We start from the raw sequence: 14,267 nt of genomic DNA, 5'->3' as shown, positions 1-14,267 counted from the left end.
GGAGATAGGTGGTTACAAGCCTAGATTACACTGGAGTCTACGAGCGGGTTAGAGACAGGGCTCTGCGCAGAGCCCCACTGGAGAGACAGCTTACTGCACTCTGTCTCTGAGCAGAAACCTAAAGGCTAATTTGGCATTATGGAGCCTCGCGAGGGCCGCTCGGTGCCACCGGGCTGCTGCCAACACCCCCTGGGACAGCTGCCTGCCCACGCAGTGGGCCAGGCCTGATGCAGGCCCAGGTCCTCCCGGGGTGGGAGATGGGGGGGGCTCTGCCCCTCCGGAGCTGGGCTGGGCTCCGTGACACGTGCTCCAGGGCTCGGCCCTGGCAAGGCTGCCCGGCGGGAAGCCAGCAGCAGGAGGAGCTCAGCTGCCCCCAGCCTTGAAGGCAATGGTGGGTCGGGGATGCACTCCCCAGCCCCTGGGGAGCAGGGGAAGGTGGATGGTAGCAGGTGAGAGGCACGTTGATTGCAACCTGTCTGCAGGTCGTACATTCCTCAGCGAAGGCCCTGGGGCCCTCAGGCCAGTGCTGTCCTAGGAAGGGGGAGCGGCTACAGATCTTCATCACCAATGCCCTCAAAGGCATAATTGCCATGGAAGTCGTTAGCTCCCACATCGTTAGCAGAGCTGGAGTGGCTGATCCCTCGCAGGCTGACAGAGGTGAGCTTGCTCTGAGGAAAGAGGAGATGTGTTAGGGAGGACCCCCCACGTGCTCTCAGGGTGATGGCACCTGCTGCACACACACAACTCACCGAGAGTTTGGCCATCGGCTCCCGGGAGGCATCAGGCGAGTCCTGCAGGGACAGCACAGTCAGGCACCCGAACGTGTCACCCCGCTGCTCACTGCTCTTCTGTGCACCAGCCCTCAGCTAGAGCTGCCAACCCTCAAGGTGAAGTCGGAGGTTGCCCAGCCGCAATCCCCTCCCCTTCAACAGGCCCCAGGGCTGCTTTTTTCTCAACCCAAGGTTACACGAGCAAGGCAGCAGCCCTGCTGGTGGAACCTCCCTGGCTCTGCTACCTGACCCATGGCTAAGCCTGCAGCTGCACTCATCTCCCCACAGGGGCACAGTCCCACTCACCAGCAGTGGGGGTGACTTCACAGCTTGCTGGCTGTCCGAGCGCCGCAGGGCCCCATTCGCCCGTCGGCGGAAGATCTGCAGGGGAAAAGCTCGACTCAGCAGCAGGGTCCCCAGGGGTAGCCCCAGGAACTGAGTTTCCCCCTGGCTGGCCCCACACTGAGGAGGGCAAGCAGGGCCAAGCCTAGACCTCACAAAGTCACAGGGACAGGATGGGACCCACCCAGACAACACGCAGACCCAACCCTTACCTTGCGGATGCTGCCACCAGACTTTTTCACCATCAGCTCGTCCACCATGGATTGCAGGCAGATGCTCAGCATGATGGCCTGCAAACGAGATGCACTGTGAGACAGCAGCCCCACATACCCTGTGACCTTCTCAACGCACCACGCCAAGCCCAGACCTGCCCTCTCCTTTCCCCCCTTTTCCAGTGCTGGTGAGCAGGCAGCCCTACCTGTGGACTGGTGATGGTGACCCACTGCAGCCGGTCCTTGCCCATGAGATACTCAAAAGCTAGCTCCAACTTCACCTCCGACTTCCCTGGGCTGCTCCCTGAGGGACCGTTGCTCATCGGCACCTGCACAGACACAAGCTGAGGCACACGGGCCTTTCACCATTGCCACTTCCCAGGCCCCAGATGACTTGAGACCTTCCCCAGGCTGTCAGAGCAGGGTCCCAGCAGCCCTCCTCGTGCCCAGGAGCCAGGCACTCACCGAGGACGTGACCCGCCAGCACCGCATGCGCGTAACCTTGAAGCTGCCTTCCTTGATCTGCTCGCTGGGCAGCCGCACTTGGAAGTTGAGCTCGTTGTTGCCGGCGCTGACGACCACGTGGCATCCCTTCTCGGGGAAGTCCGTGACACAGGGATCAAACTTGAGATAGCCATAGTACTTCAGGGTCTGCGCCAGTCGGATGAACTGTGGGCAGAGCCAGGGAAGGTCAGCACCCACAGGCAGCTCCGTCAGTCACAGAGCGGGCACCGAGCTCAGCCCTGGGGCTCTCATGGGGCAGCGGGGCCAGCTCGGTGCCTGGGACTTCTCCAACCACAGCATCGTGCCCTCCCCTACCTCCTTCTTGGAGACTTTTTCCTGCAGAGACTTGAGCTGCCGGTGCTGCTCCTTATTGACAAGGATCCATCCGTGCTCTATGTCTGACACCGTCTACCAAGAAGCAGAGGCTGGTGAGCAGCTGGGCCGTCACTAGGGGGGAAGTGCCCCCTCCCCACCCCTCCGGGCCACACAGACCCTCACCTGTGCATACAGCAAGTTGAGCCCCACATGATGCTCCATTACATCATCATCGTAGGAAGAATCCCAGTAGCTGGAAGGTAACCACACGAGTCAGCTTCTTCCCCAGCTCCTGACAGCGATGGGGAGAACACCGTCCTGCATGCAGGGACGCAGAGCTGGGCTGCCCCCACAGCCTGCTCCCTTCAGTAGCCCTCAGCCACCACATCCCACTCACAGAACCACAGGGGTCAGAACAAACAGACCTCTGGAGATGATCCAGTTCAACTCCCTGCTAAAGCAGGTTCCCTACAGCACATCACACAGGAAAGCATCCAGGGTAATTTTGGATTGGGGAGCCCAGAACCGGCCCCAGTGCCCAGTATGCCCAGGGCAGAACAGAGAGGAGGAGAACCCCTGCTGGCTTATGGTCAACTGTTGATCAGCCACTGGTCAACTAGGATACTATTGGTCTTCTGGACCACAAGGGCACGCTGCTGGCTCATGGAGACCTGCTGGCCACCAGCACACCCAGGTCCTCCTCTACAGGGCTGCCACAAGTGCCATGTCTGGGAAAACGGATGTGGGACCAACCCCAGTGGGGCAGTTCAGCCCCAGGGTCACTGTGGGGACACAGTGCGTTCCCAGGTGGGGTCAAAGCACCACACAGGCAGCAATGGCAGAAGGGCACGAGTCCCTCTGCACTACGGGGAGTCACAGACACCACCCACCCCCAGGTTCCACGTGGCTGTAAGCTCACCTCTTGCGCAGGATGATCCTGAACTCAGGGTTGTGCAGGCTGGTGACAGACACATATGGCAGCTCAAACTCCTGCAGCTTCCGCACAACTGCAGGGAAACAGCAGCTTAGCAGCAGTTCAGGAGTTGGGGAACTTACCAGGTCCTCGTGGGACTGCCCACAGAGTGTTCTACTCACAGGAGAAAGCTCCATCCTTGGTCTCTCGCACCAGGAATAGACTGAAGTAGCCGACCAGGTCATCAGGCAGATCCAGCTTGGAGGCCACAGCCTATATGCGAGAGCAGAAAGTCATCACTAAGAGCTACAGCACCTCCATACATCGCCCTGCAGCCCCCTAGCAGGACCCAGCCCAGGCACTTTATGGAGAGCCAGGACCTCTGCTGAACGGGGTACGGGACAGGGGGAACAAACGGAGAAGCCAAGGGATCATCCCAACACAGAGCTCCACCACTTCCCAGCCCCCTCCTAAGGACAATCCTGCTCTGGGGTAAGGACAAAGCACAAGAGCTCTAGCACCTCAAGGACATCCTCCGTCTGGTCTGAGGTGAGGATGGTGACATTGACCTTCTGGCCGTTGGAAAGCAGCACTTCCAGCACCACCTCCTCCGTAGGGATCTGCTGTGTCTCCTGGAGAGAAAAGAGATTGACAGCCTGGCCCCATCCACCACCCACCCAGGGTCTGCTGGCCCTCCACATGTCACCCCGGCCCGGCAGATCCTTCCCACCTGCTGGGCCTTGCGCAGGAAGCTGTTGAAGGTCTCACTGCCTCCAAGCGTTGGGTCCTGCCGCACTGGGGTGGAAGACAAGCAAGGAGAAGCATTAGCTGGGAAAACACAGGGACCCATATCCACTCCCACCTGCTCTGCAGCCCCTCAGCATTCACACCCAGATGAAGCACACGCTGGGTGCAGGGTGTGCACGTGGACAGCTGCGTGTTCCCTGCAGAGAGGGGCACTGCGAGGTGCGCTTTTGCTGATGCAGGGAAAGGGAAGGGGCTGAGGACCGAGGAGCAGCACAGGCAGTGCTGTGTATTGCAGGCTGACACTCAGGGAACGATGCCAGCTATTATCAGAGCACAGCCAGGAACACTGAGACGGACGGCTGCAAGCTCAGCACTGCAGGAGGAAGGGGCCAACGCTGGGCCCGGGTGGCTGCAGGAAGGTAAGCTGGGAAGTGCCACTGTGCTCAGAGGCACCAAGCTGGGGATGTGACCCTGGGCTGCAGCACCGTGCTTACCAGCCTGCATGTACTTCTCCAGCTGTTCCCGGCGCTGCTCTACCTCTGCTGGGGTGAGCGTGAAGATCTTCTTTGGGGGAAAGGCCGGTACCACATTTGTGCCATATTCTTTCCTTAGCTGGAAAAGGAGCATTGCACTGTGAGAGCCCCCGGAGGGATGGGCACAGCCCCGACACCCAACCACGGCGATCCTCAGGGGCTGTGACAAGGGCAGCAGACAGCTTGTTGCCCGCTCCAGCTGGCAACCATCAGGAGCCAAGGTGGGACGTCACACCACAGCAGCGTGCCACGTTCTGCCCTCATCCCTACCTGCTCGTGCAGCCCCAGGAGCTGGCTGTAGCGCACCCGGCAGTGCAGCACCCCGTTCACATGGATGTTGTAGGCCTGCGGTGGGGAGAGGAGCGGCTCAGAACCGAGCAGCACTCTCAGAACCGTTCCGGTTGGAAAAGCGACCATCCAGCCCAACCCCAACCCCAACCCCAACCCATCCCACCACGCGCCCCGTGACCCTCAGCCTCACACCCCCACCACCCCCCTGTGCAGCCCGTGCCGCTGCATCACCGCTCCTAACACCCAACACCGAAACTCCGAGCCCCTCCAGCCGGTGCCCCCCTCACCCCACGAAGGACTGGGGGTCCCCCCCCCCCGCCAACTCTCGCGGCGCTGAGAGCAAAGTGTGCGGGAAGCGCCGGGCCCGCACCGCCGGCTCCGGGCCCCGCAGGGCGTTCACCCCGCACGGAGCACAACAGGAAGCGGGGCCGGGTGCCCCCCCCCCGTGCTCCCCCCCCGGCCGCCCCCACAACCCCGGGCGGGGCCGAGCAGCGCCGCGCGGCGCTCCCGTGGGCTGCGAACCCCCCCACCCCCACCCCCCGCACCTCCGCCGGGCCCCGCAGCCGCCCCGCTCACCACGTAGGCGGCGCCGCCGTCGCCGGCGCGGGTCTCGGTCTCGGGGATGGAGAAGTGCATGGCGGGGTCGCGGAAGCGGAGAGCGGGGGCGGGGTGTGCGCCCGCCGCTACCGGCCGCGCTCCGCCGCCATGTCGGGCCCGGCGCTCCGCGGGGCCACGCGATGGCGCTGCCCCGGGAACCGCCCCGCGGCCGGCCCGCCCGCCCCAGGGCTGCGCGGCGACCTCCGGCCGGCAGGGGGCGCTACGCAGCGCGGGGACGCGGCTCGCTGGGTGGCATGGCGGAGCGGGAGGCGCCGGGCGGTGAGTGCGGGTTGTGCCGGGCGCGTGGGGCGGCTGCGGGACGGGGAGTGAGTTCACGTTCCGCACCCATCCCCCGCACCCCGTTGCAGGTGCGGGCACCGGAGCGGCCCCGTCGGTACCGGTGGTAGCGCAGGTGAGTGAGCGGGGACGAGGCGGCGGGTGGGTAGGGGGCGACGCGGCCGCTTCACCGTATGGCCGCAGGGACCCGAGCTGTCCCGCGAGGAGAAGCTGCTGCTGCGGAAGGAGAAGAAACAGCAGAAAAAGAAGAAAAGGAGCGAGAAAGGGGCGGCGGCGGAGCCCCCGGAGCCGGGCACGGCGGCGGAGACCGCGCAGCCCCGCGGTGAGAGCCCTCCCGGGAATAGGGCAGCGCTGCGGTACGGCGGCCCCGGGGCGGGTGGGAGCTCCTGAGCATCCTATGGCTCTGTGCCAGAGTCCTCCTCCCCCTTCTCCCCACGGGGATGCGGCTACAGAGAGGTTTGATTCTTCCTCGCCACGCGCTGGGCTGCGTCTCGCGGTGATGAAGGCTGGGAACAGGGCTCTCCTTTCTGTCTCCTACAGTTACTCCTCACCCCGCGTCCCCCCCAGCCTTGGCCAATGTCCCCAACGACAGCGAGAAGCCCACGGGGGGCAAAAGCAAAGCAGAGCTGCGAGCGGAGCGCCGGGCCAAGCAGGAGGCGGAGCGGGCCCAGAAACAGGCCAAGAAAGCAGAGCTGGGGCAGGCAGCTGTGCCAGCCAAGCCCAGGCTGACCCCCACCGAGGCGCCGTCCGGTAAATGTCACTGCTGGGGTGCAGAGGGCAATGCTGGGTGAGCAGACCCTGCAGGGTGTGCCCGATCCTGGCACCGTTTTGAGATGTCCTGCCCACCACTGTGCCTTTTAATCGGGGTACTCTGAGCAGGGCGTGGACCATGGCACTTCAGTGCTGCCTCATGCCGCCTTCTTTGCTATCCTTACAGTGGTAAAGCGGTTGCCAGAGCACGTGCAGGTGGATGACCCTGCTGCCCAGAGGAAGCTGGCCAAGAAGCTGGAGCGCCAGCAGGTAGGAGGAGGGTTGGGCAGCAGGGTACGAGCTGCTGCAGGGCAGTTGTGCCTCGGGTATGTGTGCTGGGCGTCCAGGCATGATGGGGAGTAGGGTTTGCCCTCTACTGGGCAGAGGGAACCTTTGATGTGCTACCAGTAAGTGCCAGGTGTAATCAGCAGTGCTGGAACAAGTAGGGCTGGATGGTAGCTTTGAACAAGTCGTCACTGATGCTGTTTGGCGTTAGGTCCCTCTGAGGCAGGACTATGGTACCAAGGTCAACCTGTTCTCCCACTTGCACCAGTACAGCCGGAAGAAGCCGCTGACGCAGCAGATGAGGTATGTGGCCTCCCCAGCCCAGGCCCATGACTCTGCTTCAGCCATCCCATCTGGAAAATGGTCACAGAGCGAGCAGGGCTGGGCTGACAGAGCTCTTCTTAGTGCATCCCTCAGACCGCCTGTGGAGGAGCCTTTCCTGGGTGGGCTCCGGAGCAGCAGAACTGACAGCTCTCTTTCCTTTGTCCCTGCAGCATTCCCTCCACGGTAATTCACCCAGCTGTGGTGCGCCTCGGCCTCCAGTACTCCCAGGGTATCATCAATGGTTCCAATGCCCGTTGCATTGCCTTGCTGGAAGTCTTCAAGCAGGTATGGGGGCTGCCTGTGCCCACCAGGCAGTAGGGATGTTACACCAGGTGCCAGCATCTCTTCCTCTCCACCAGCTACTACTGGGACTGTGGTTCTGCTCAGTCCCCTCCACCCCTCTTTTCTCTGGCCTCAAGCATCCATCCTGCTGGGTTCCTGTTCTAGTTGTGCACATTTGAGTCCCAGAGCACCCTGTTATCCCCTCTGCAAAAATGCAAAAAGCTGTTCAGTAAACACAGTGTCTGATCTGCAAACTGCTGGGAAAGGTTGGGCATGTGCAGTGCCTGGCATAGCTCACATGCTTTCTTCTTGTTTCAGCTGATTCGGGATTACTCTACTCCCCCTAATGAGGAGCTGTCAAGGGACCTAGTGGCCAAGCTAAAACCACACATCAGGTGAGGGGACCCAGTGCCAGAGCACAGAGACTGATGTGGTCCATCAGCCATCTCTCCGGGTTTCTGTTCCACTGGAGCTGTTGTGGGGCTTCGGTTCTGCCTCTCTGGCTGCCGTCCCCAGCCCAGCTGCATCTTCCCTCTTTCTATTCTTGTCCTCCAGGCTACTCTGGAGCTAAGATCATTTCCTCTCTGCAGCTTCCTGAACCAGTGCCGGCCCCTCTCAGTCAGCATGGGCAATGCCATTAAGTTCCTCAAGAAGGAGATTTCATGTCTCCCTGACACCCTGAGGGAGGAGGAGGTGAGTGGCTGCGCACGAACTGCAGGCTCCAGTGGGGCTGCTCTTGTCTGTAGGCTGATAGGCTGGAGTTCATTGGGAGCAGGGGTGTAAAATGGGGGAAGCTGCAGCAAGAAGAGCATGTGGAACGCATAGTGAGGCACTACAGCATGCTGGCAGCCCTGTGCTGGGGTAGGAGCTGGCCCTGCATGTTCTGCAGAACCCCTGTTGGAAGTGGAGGTGCCATTCAGCCAACAGGCTGGGAGCAGGATGGGGCTCGCAGGCATCCCAAGTCACAAAGGTCAAAATGATGCTGTTTGTCATGGTCCCGTCTCCCCAGGCAAAGGAGAAGCTGCAGGGCACTATTGACAACTACCTGCGGGAGAAGATTGTTTTGGCAGCTGAAGCCATTTCAAAATCTGCCTTTGAGAAGATAAATGACAATGATGTGATCCTGGTGTACGGATGGTAAGAGCACAGCCGGGCCACGGTGGGTGGAGGCCGGATGTGGAATGAACACGAGAAGCCTCACTAAGGTGGGAAAAACAGATGGGAACGTGTTGAGACAGCACCTGGAGGGATGACACCACTATCAGTGAGGGCAGACTTCATCTCCACCCAGATCGGGGCGGATGGAGTGGGTCTGGGAGGGGGGGGAAGGGGAGAAAGCTCCGCTCAACCAGAGCAGCCCTCCTGAGGTAGGTGCCCAACAGCTCGTCCCTGGTGAACCGCACGCTGTGCGACGCCCACACGCAGAAGGACCGCACCTTCCGCGTCATCGTGGTGGACAGCCGGCCGCGGCTGGAGGGCCGGCACACGCTGCGGCGCCTGGTGCGCCACGGCATCCACTGCACCTACGTCATGATCAACGCCATCTCTTACGTGCTGCCCGAGGTGAGGAGCGAGCGGGGATGGGGTTTGGGGGTGGGGGGGGAGGGGAAGGCTGCAGTGGGATCTGCGGTGCTGATTGGATCCCCGTGCTTTGCTGGCAGGTGTCCAAAGTGCTGCTGGGAGCCCACGCGCTGCTGGCCAACGGCTCCGTCATGTCCCGCGTGGGGACGTCGCAGATCGCGCTGGTCTCCAGGGCTTACAACGTGCCCGTGCTGGTGTGCTGCGAGACGTACAAGTTCTGCGAGCGGGTGCAGACGGACTCCTTCGTCTCCAACGAGCTGGGTATGGCTCCTGCCCCCTTTTTCCCACCTGGTGGTCCGCTCCTTCATCCTGCTCCTGGTCAGGATGGGCCGAACTGTTGTGCCGTTCCCCTGCTCGGAGGTTCTGATCCCGTGGCCGCTGCTCTCTCCGCAGATGACCCCGATGACCTGATTGTGCTGCGCAAGGGGCAGGCCCAGCTGGGCGGCTGGACAGAGAACAAGTCCTTGCGTCTGCTTAACCTGGTGTATGATGTGACGCCGCCTGACCTGGTGGATCTGGTCATCACGGACCTGGGCATGATCCCCTGCACCTCGGTGCCTGTCGTCCTGCGTGTTAAGAACGTGGATCAGCAGTAGGGGCAGCTGCATGGACCCTAATAAACCGAGCCCCGTGGTCACAGCTTGTGTCGTTTGTGTGGTGTGGCAGAAGTCCAGGCACGTTGTGGCAGCCTGCGGCACACCGGGCTCAGTTGTGCACCATCCTGGGGTGCGTGACCCTGAGACAGTGAGCTTCCAGCCCACAGCTGTCGTAGGAGTAACCTAACCCCAGGTGCAGGGAGCCTGGGGCAGAAGGTGTAAGGGGGCTATTAAGTCTGGCCACGCGGGGCTGGGAGGGCACGTGGCCGGGGATGGGGTCACAGAAGGACCCCGAGTCGGGCAGAGCTGCGCTGAAGATCGAACAGCAGCAACCCACGCGTACCGAAGCGCGGGGGCAAGGAGAGGGGCGTGGCCATGAAAATTAGAATGATGAAACCCACGGCGATGGGGCGGGGTATGCAAATAAGGACGAAAGCAAGGCATGCCGGGAGCACTAAGTATCAGCAATCGTCGCTCTGTGGACACCCGTGGGCGTTGCGTGGGTCTCGATGAAAGGATCCGGAAAGGGTGACCCACGGAGTGGAGAGCTCTTTGGGGATAATAAGTCACCGTGCGGTACAGGCTGGTGTCGGGGCGTGGGGAGCGGGTCGGGAGCAAAGCAAAGCATACTTACCTGGCAGGGGAGACACCATGATCAGGCAGGTGGTTTTCCCAGGGCGAGGCTCATCCCCTGCACTCCGGGTGTGCTGACCCCTGCGATTTCCCCAAATGCGGGAAACTCGACTGCATAATTTGTGGTAGTGGGGGACTGCGTTCGCGCTCTCCCCTGATTATTTTGGTACAATAACAGACGATGCTTTTCTCAGTGCTGCTCTTTCCCACTCTCCGCCCCGTGCTCCGCAGGAGCACTGCGGGACGGGCGGGGCCGGGCCACCGGGGGAGCCGGGAGCACAAGATATCACGCTCCAATATAAAGGAGGGAGACAAGGTTCTTTATATGTATACCCGATGGCGAGATTAAGACACAACGGGTCAAATGTTAGCCCAACCAGTTTATTACAAATCCTAGTTGCTTAGGGATATGGGGAGGGGAAGGTGGGCAATAGAAAAGAGATGAAAAGCATGGAGACTTGGCAGAAAGCAAGAGAGAGATAATCACCACCGTGGATCCAGCGAGGTTCGTAGTAGGTCCGTTGATCTCAGGAACCTGTCTGGTCACCGCGGGGGATGGGAGATGGCAGCAAGCAGGCCTCGGTCCGTCCTAAGTCTCTTCGGGAGTTCTCCTCAAAGATTTTTTCTTTGGGAGTTCTTCTCCAAAGTTCATTTCTGAAAGTTCTTCTCCCCCCAAAATCCTTAGTTCAGTGAAGGCCTTTTATCCCTCATTTCTCAGGTGTTTTTTCCTTTTCTCTTTGTGTGACATGTCTGGCCCAACAGATAAGCCAGCAGCGGATGTCACCTTCATTGCCATGCAGGATCATTGTCTTTGTGGTGGTCAGCTTCTCCAAGCCGTACTCCCACGGAAAAGATTATTTGCACCTATTTCTGCTTATCTTTACAACCATAAGCAGAGACAATGGCATCATAACACCCATCCAGGTAACCGGCAGATAATAACCAGATAATCAGTCAGTCTTGTCACCAGAAAAGGCCTTACGAAGCAAACTTTGAGACAAAGGAAAATAGTTTCTTGTCTTTCACACAAGAGAACGGCGCGGAACAGCGGTGCGAGCGGAGCTGAGCTGCGACAGCAGGATAACTGCACCTCGTACCGCACGACAGCACTGCCACGATTGATTTCCACACCACCGTCGCACGTTCATTCTGTTTTTGAACCAGCAAAGCCAGGGGAGAGCGCGAACGCAGTCCCCCACTACCACAAATTATGCAGTCGAGTTTCCCGCATTTGGGGAAATCGCAGGGGTCAGCACACCCGGAGTGCAGGGGATGAGCCTCGCCCTGGGAAAACCACCTGCCTGATCATGGTGTCTCCCCTGCCAGGTAAGTATGCTTTGCTCTGCTCCCGACCCGCTCCCCACGCCCCGACACCAGCCTGCACCGCACGGCGACCTACGGCTCCAACCTACTCCCCGCGCCCCGATCCGCTCTGCGCCCCTTCAGAGCCCCGCACCGCGACCCACGCGCGTCCCACGGGGCTCTACGCGCATTTCATTCCCGGGGCAGCGCGCTCCCGGCATGCTGCGCCCGGAGCGATCTGCATGCTGATCTGCATGGTCCCGCCCCTTTCAGCCTTGGGCCAATCGCGTTTCGGCACTGCCCGCGGGGCGGAGGGGCTGCGGGCCGTCCCGCAGTTACTGGTTACCCGCAGTACGCCGCTGTTGTTCTCCTGACCGTGTGTGCCGCCCTCTGCTGGGTGCTTCGCCTTCGGTAGAAAAGCAACGCTGATTACTCCGCTCGCGCGTTCTACTTTGTGTCCCCGATTCTCTTCCCCACCGCACCGGGAGGGGCCGGGAGCGAAGGGCATCCATAACCTCGCTGGGAACCTGTTCCAGTGTCTCACCACCCTCCCAGCTTTCTTGTAAGCCCCTTCAGTTACTGGAAGGCCGCTGTAAGGCCTTCTCCAGGCTGCAGAGCCCCAGCTCTCTCAGTCTGTCCCTGTAAGGGAGGTCCTCCATCCCTCTGATCATCTTCGTGGCCCTCCTCTGGTCCTGCTCCAGCAGCTCCACGTCCTTCTTGTATGGGGAGTTCCCAAACTGGATGCAGTAATCTGGGTGGGGTCTCTTGAGAGCAGAGCAGAGGGACAGAACCATCTCCCTTGCTCTGCTGATCACACTCTCCTTGATGCAACCCAGGATAGGGTTGGCCCTCTGTGCTGTGAGCAAACATTGCCAGCCCATGTTCAAACTTTCATCAACTGACACTCCCAAACGCTTCTCTTCAGGGCTGCTCTCAAGCCATTCTCCGGTGCTTGGGATTGCCCCAGCCTGGGTGCAGGACCTTGCACATGGCCCTGTTGAACTCCACGAGGTTATGGCATGGGCCACCTCTCCTGCCTGTCCAGCTCCCTCTGGATGCCCTCCCTTCCCTCTAGCACGTCAGCTGCACTGCTCAGCTTGATGTCATCTATCAACTTGCTGAGGGTGCACTTGATCCCACTGTCTGTGTTGCCTACAAAGACATTAAACAGCACTCGTCCCAGCACTGATCCCTGAGGAATGTCACTGGTCTTTACTTGGACACTGAGCTGCTGACCACAGCTCCCTGAGTGCGACCATCCAGACAATTCCTTATCCAGCAAATCCATCTGTCTCCCATTTGGTGACCAGGATGTAATGTGGGACAGTGTCAAACGCTTTGCACAAGTCCAGGCAGATGTCATCAGTTGCTCTTCCTTTATCCACTGACACTGTAACCCCATCATAAAAGGCCACCAAGTTTGTCAGGCACGACTTGCTCTTGGTGAAGCTGTGTTGGTTACCAGCAATCACCTCATCTTTATTTTCCACGTGCCCTAGTAGGGCCTTCAGGAGGATCTGCTCTGGGATCTTGCCAGGCACAGAGGTGAGACTGACCGGCCTGTAGTTCCATGGATTGGTTTTTTTCCCTTCTTGAAAAGGGGGTAACGTTTCCTGTTTTCCATGCAGTGGTACTTCACCAGACTGCCATTACCTTTCAAATATGATGGATAGATTGGCAACCTCATCCACCAGTTCCCTCAGAACCCAGGGATGGATCTTGTTGGGTTGCATGGACTCGTGCACCTTCGGATGGTCTCAAACCTGATCTTTACTTACAGTGTCAGATCTGCCTTCTCCAAGCTCTTACCATTGCTTTCTGCAGCTTGGGCACCGTGCTACAACCCTAGCTGGTGAAGACTTTCACACTTTCTACCTGAATGACAGTGTGCATTTTATGAGGGCTGCTCCGAAAGTAGTGCCTCCTGTTTTGTTGTGTCAGCCTGTGATGCCCTAGGCAGATGTTGGTGGGATAGCAGCTGACGCTGAACCTTTCCGCCAATACTTTACTGCACGTTGTTGCCGTGGGACAGATGGCAACAGAAGGGCACTCTGACAGAATGGTGCCTGACATGGAGCAAAGATGTGGGCTTTAATTTCTCTGTGCAGAAAAAAATCGCAATCACTGACATTCATCAGAGCTCGCTGAATGTTTCTGGAGACCAAGCAGCGGAAGCAAGCAGGGACGGGATGCGCCGGGCCGGCAGTGGGGCAGCAGCAGCCGCGTCACGGCCACCGCGCTGCGATGGGGAACGTGGCGGTCCGCGGGCGGGGCCATGCAGATCGCCCCGCGCGGCTGCCGGGAGCGGAGCGGCCCGACAACGTGAGCCCGTGGACCCGCGTGGGACTCCGTGCGGGAATCGTGCGCAGGAACCGTGGTGCGGAGCCTCTGCATGGGGCGGGGGTTCTGCGGAGCGGGTCGCCGTGCGGTGCAGGCTGGTGTCGGGGCGTGGGGAGCGGGTCGGGAGCAGAGCAAAGCATACTTACCTGGCAGGGGAGACACCATGATCAGGCAGGTGGTTTTCCCAGGGCGAGGCTCATCCCCTGCACTCCGGGTGTGCTGACCCCTGCGATTTCCCCAAATGCGGGAAACTCGACTGCATAATTTGTGGTAGTGGGGGACTGCGTTCGCGCTCTCCCCTGGCTTTGCTGGTTCAACAACAGAATGAACGTGCGACAGTGGTATGGAAATCAATCGTGGCAGTGCTGTCGTGCGGTACGAGGTGCAGTTATCCTGCTGTCGCAGCCCAGCTCCGCTCGCACCGCTGTTCCGCGCCGTTCTCTTGTGCTCCCGGCTCCCCCGGCTCCCCGGCCCCGCCCGTCCCGCACGCGGCGCCTCTCGGCCCAACGCCGCACTCCGTGCTCCCGACCGCGAGGAGGACACGGCGGTGGCGGCGGAGCACCGGGAGGAGAGTAGAGAAGAACAGCCCCACAGGAGCACGGCCTGCTGTTGTAGCACGAGGACCGGGGAGAGCGCGCACACAGTTACCCTTC

The 14,267-nt window shown here is 60.4% G+C and overlaps 2 protein-coding genes and 3 non-coding genes across 8 annotated transcripts; 3 read left to right on the top strand and 2 right to left on the bottom strand.

Annotated features, from left to right (window-relative positions):
- Positions 1 to 34: 34 nt before the first annotated feature.
- On the bottom strand, positions 35 to 5,358 carry SNX17 (sorting nexin 17). Of its 4 annotated transcripts, none has more exons than XM_065730622.1 (15): positions 5,204 to 5,358; positions 4,607 to 4,681; positions 4,298 to 4,415; positions 3,787 to 3,851; positions 3,578 to 3,688; positions 3,239 to 3,329; positions 3,063 to 3,150; positions 2,327 to 2,396; positions 2,144 to 2,236; positions 1,790 to 1,993; positions 1,531 to 1,668; positions 1,325 to 1,402; positions 1,077 to 1,151; positions 750 to 791; positions 35 to 668 (listed from the first exon to the last, which is right to left on the bottom strand). In XM_065730622.1, exons 1-15 carry the CDS (start codon positions 5,261 to 5,263, stop codon positions 549 to 551), a joined length of 1,428 nt encoding a protein of 475 aa, XP_065586694.1. In that variant the 5' UTR covers positions 5,264 to 5,358; the 3' UTR covers positions 35 to 548. The 4 variants fall into 4 exon arrangements, with proteins under 4 accessions (XP_065586694.1, XP_065586696.1, XP_065586692.1 ...); XM_065730624.1 differs by having other exon boundaries at positions 1,531 to 1,653; XM_065730620.1 differs by lacking the exon at positions 5,204 to 5,358 and having other exon boundaries at positions 4,607 to 4,757.
- Positions 5,359 to 5,477: 119 nt separating this feature from the next.
- EIF2B4 (eukaryotic translation initiation factor 2B subunit delta) lies at positions 5,478 to 9,382 on the top strand. The gene is made up of 13 exons (XM_065730627.1): positions 5,478 to 5,503; positions 5,593 to 5,627; positions 5,705 to 5,843; positions 6,062 to 6,271; positions 6,459 to 6,541; positions 6,768 to 6,859; positions 7,051 to 7,165; positions 7,481 to 7,557; positions 7,753 to 7,855; positions 8,172 to 8,299; positions 8,545 to 8,725; positions 8,824 to 9,004; positions 9,137 to 9,382. The coding sequence occupies exons 1-13, from the start codon at positions 5,479 to 5,481 to the stop codon at positions 9,337 to 9,339; spliced, it is 1,572 nt and encodes a 523-aa protein (XP_065586699.1). The 5' UTR covers position 5,478; the 3' UTR covers positions 9,340 to 9,382.
- A 583-nt stretch (positions 9,383 to 9,965) lies between these two features.
- Positions 9,966 to 10,129, top strand: LOC136045334 (U1 spliceosomal RNA). Its single transcript, XR_010621898.1, has one exon. It is a non-coding gene; the product is annotated as a U1 spliceosomal RNA (small nuclear RNA).
- Positions 10,130 to 11,142: 1,013 nt separating this feature from the next.
- Positions 11,143 to 11,306, bottom strand: LOC136045332 (U1 spliceosomal RNA). The gene has a single exon (XR_010621897.1). It is a non-coding gene; the product is annotated as a U1 spliceosomal RNA (small nuclear RNA).
- A 2,446-nt stretch (positions 11,307 to 13,752) lies between these two features.
- LOC136045331 (U1 spliceosomal RNA) lies at positions 13,753 to 13,916 on the top strand. Its single transcript, XR_010621896.1, has one exon. It is a non-coding gene; the product is annotated as a U1 spliceosomal RNA (small nuclear RNA).
- Positions 13,917 to 14,267: the final 351 nt, after the last annotated feature.

Source organism: Cyrtonyx montezumae, unplaced genomic scaffold, assembly GCF_038088225.1.
Source record: "Cyrtonyx montezumae isolate F1298 unplaced genomic scaffold, pur_monq_1.0 scaffold_13, whole genome shotgun sequence".
Lineage (NCBI taxonomy): Eukaryota > Metazoa > Chordata > Aves > Galliformes > Odontophoridae > Cyrtonyx > Cyrtonyx montezumae.
Note: the sequence above shows the minus strand (reverse complement) of the source record. Positions and strands in the feature narration are given on the sequence as shown.

What these genes read in the sequence shown, in the direction of transcription:
- SNX17 (XM_065730620.1), bottom strand. Translation starts at nt 4,753, where the DNA reads ATGGTCGCTTTTCCAACCGGAACGGTTCTGAGAGTGCTGCTCGGTTCT. An exon ending in AAAAAGTCTCCAAGAAGGAG is followed by an intron (nt 1,994 to 2,143) that starts GTAGGGGAGGGC and finishes CTCTGCCCACAG; the next exon opens with TTCATCCGACTGGCGCAGAC. An exon ending in TGAAGTCACCCCCACTGCTG is followed by an intron (nt 792 to 1,076) that starts GTGAGTGGGACT and finishes CTGTCCCTGCAG; the next exon opens with GACTCGCCTGATGCCTCCCG.
- EIF2B4 (XM_065730627.1), top strand. Translation starts at nt 5,479, where the DNA reads ATGGCGGAGCGGGAGGCGCCGGGCG. An exon ending in AGAAGCTGGAGCGCCAGCAG is followed by an intron (nt 6,542 to 6,767) that starts GTAGGAGGAGGG and finishes GTTTGGCGTTAG; the next exon opens with GTCCCTCTGAGGCAGGACTA. An exon ending in CCGCTGACGCAGCAGATGAG is followed by an intron (nt 6,860 to 7,050) that starts GTATGTGGCCTC and finishes TTGTCCCTGCAG; the next exon opens with CATTCCCTCCACGGTAATTC.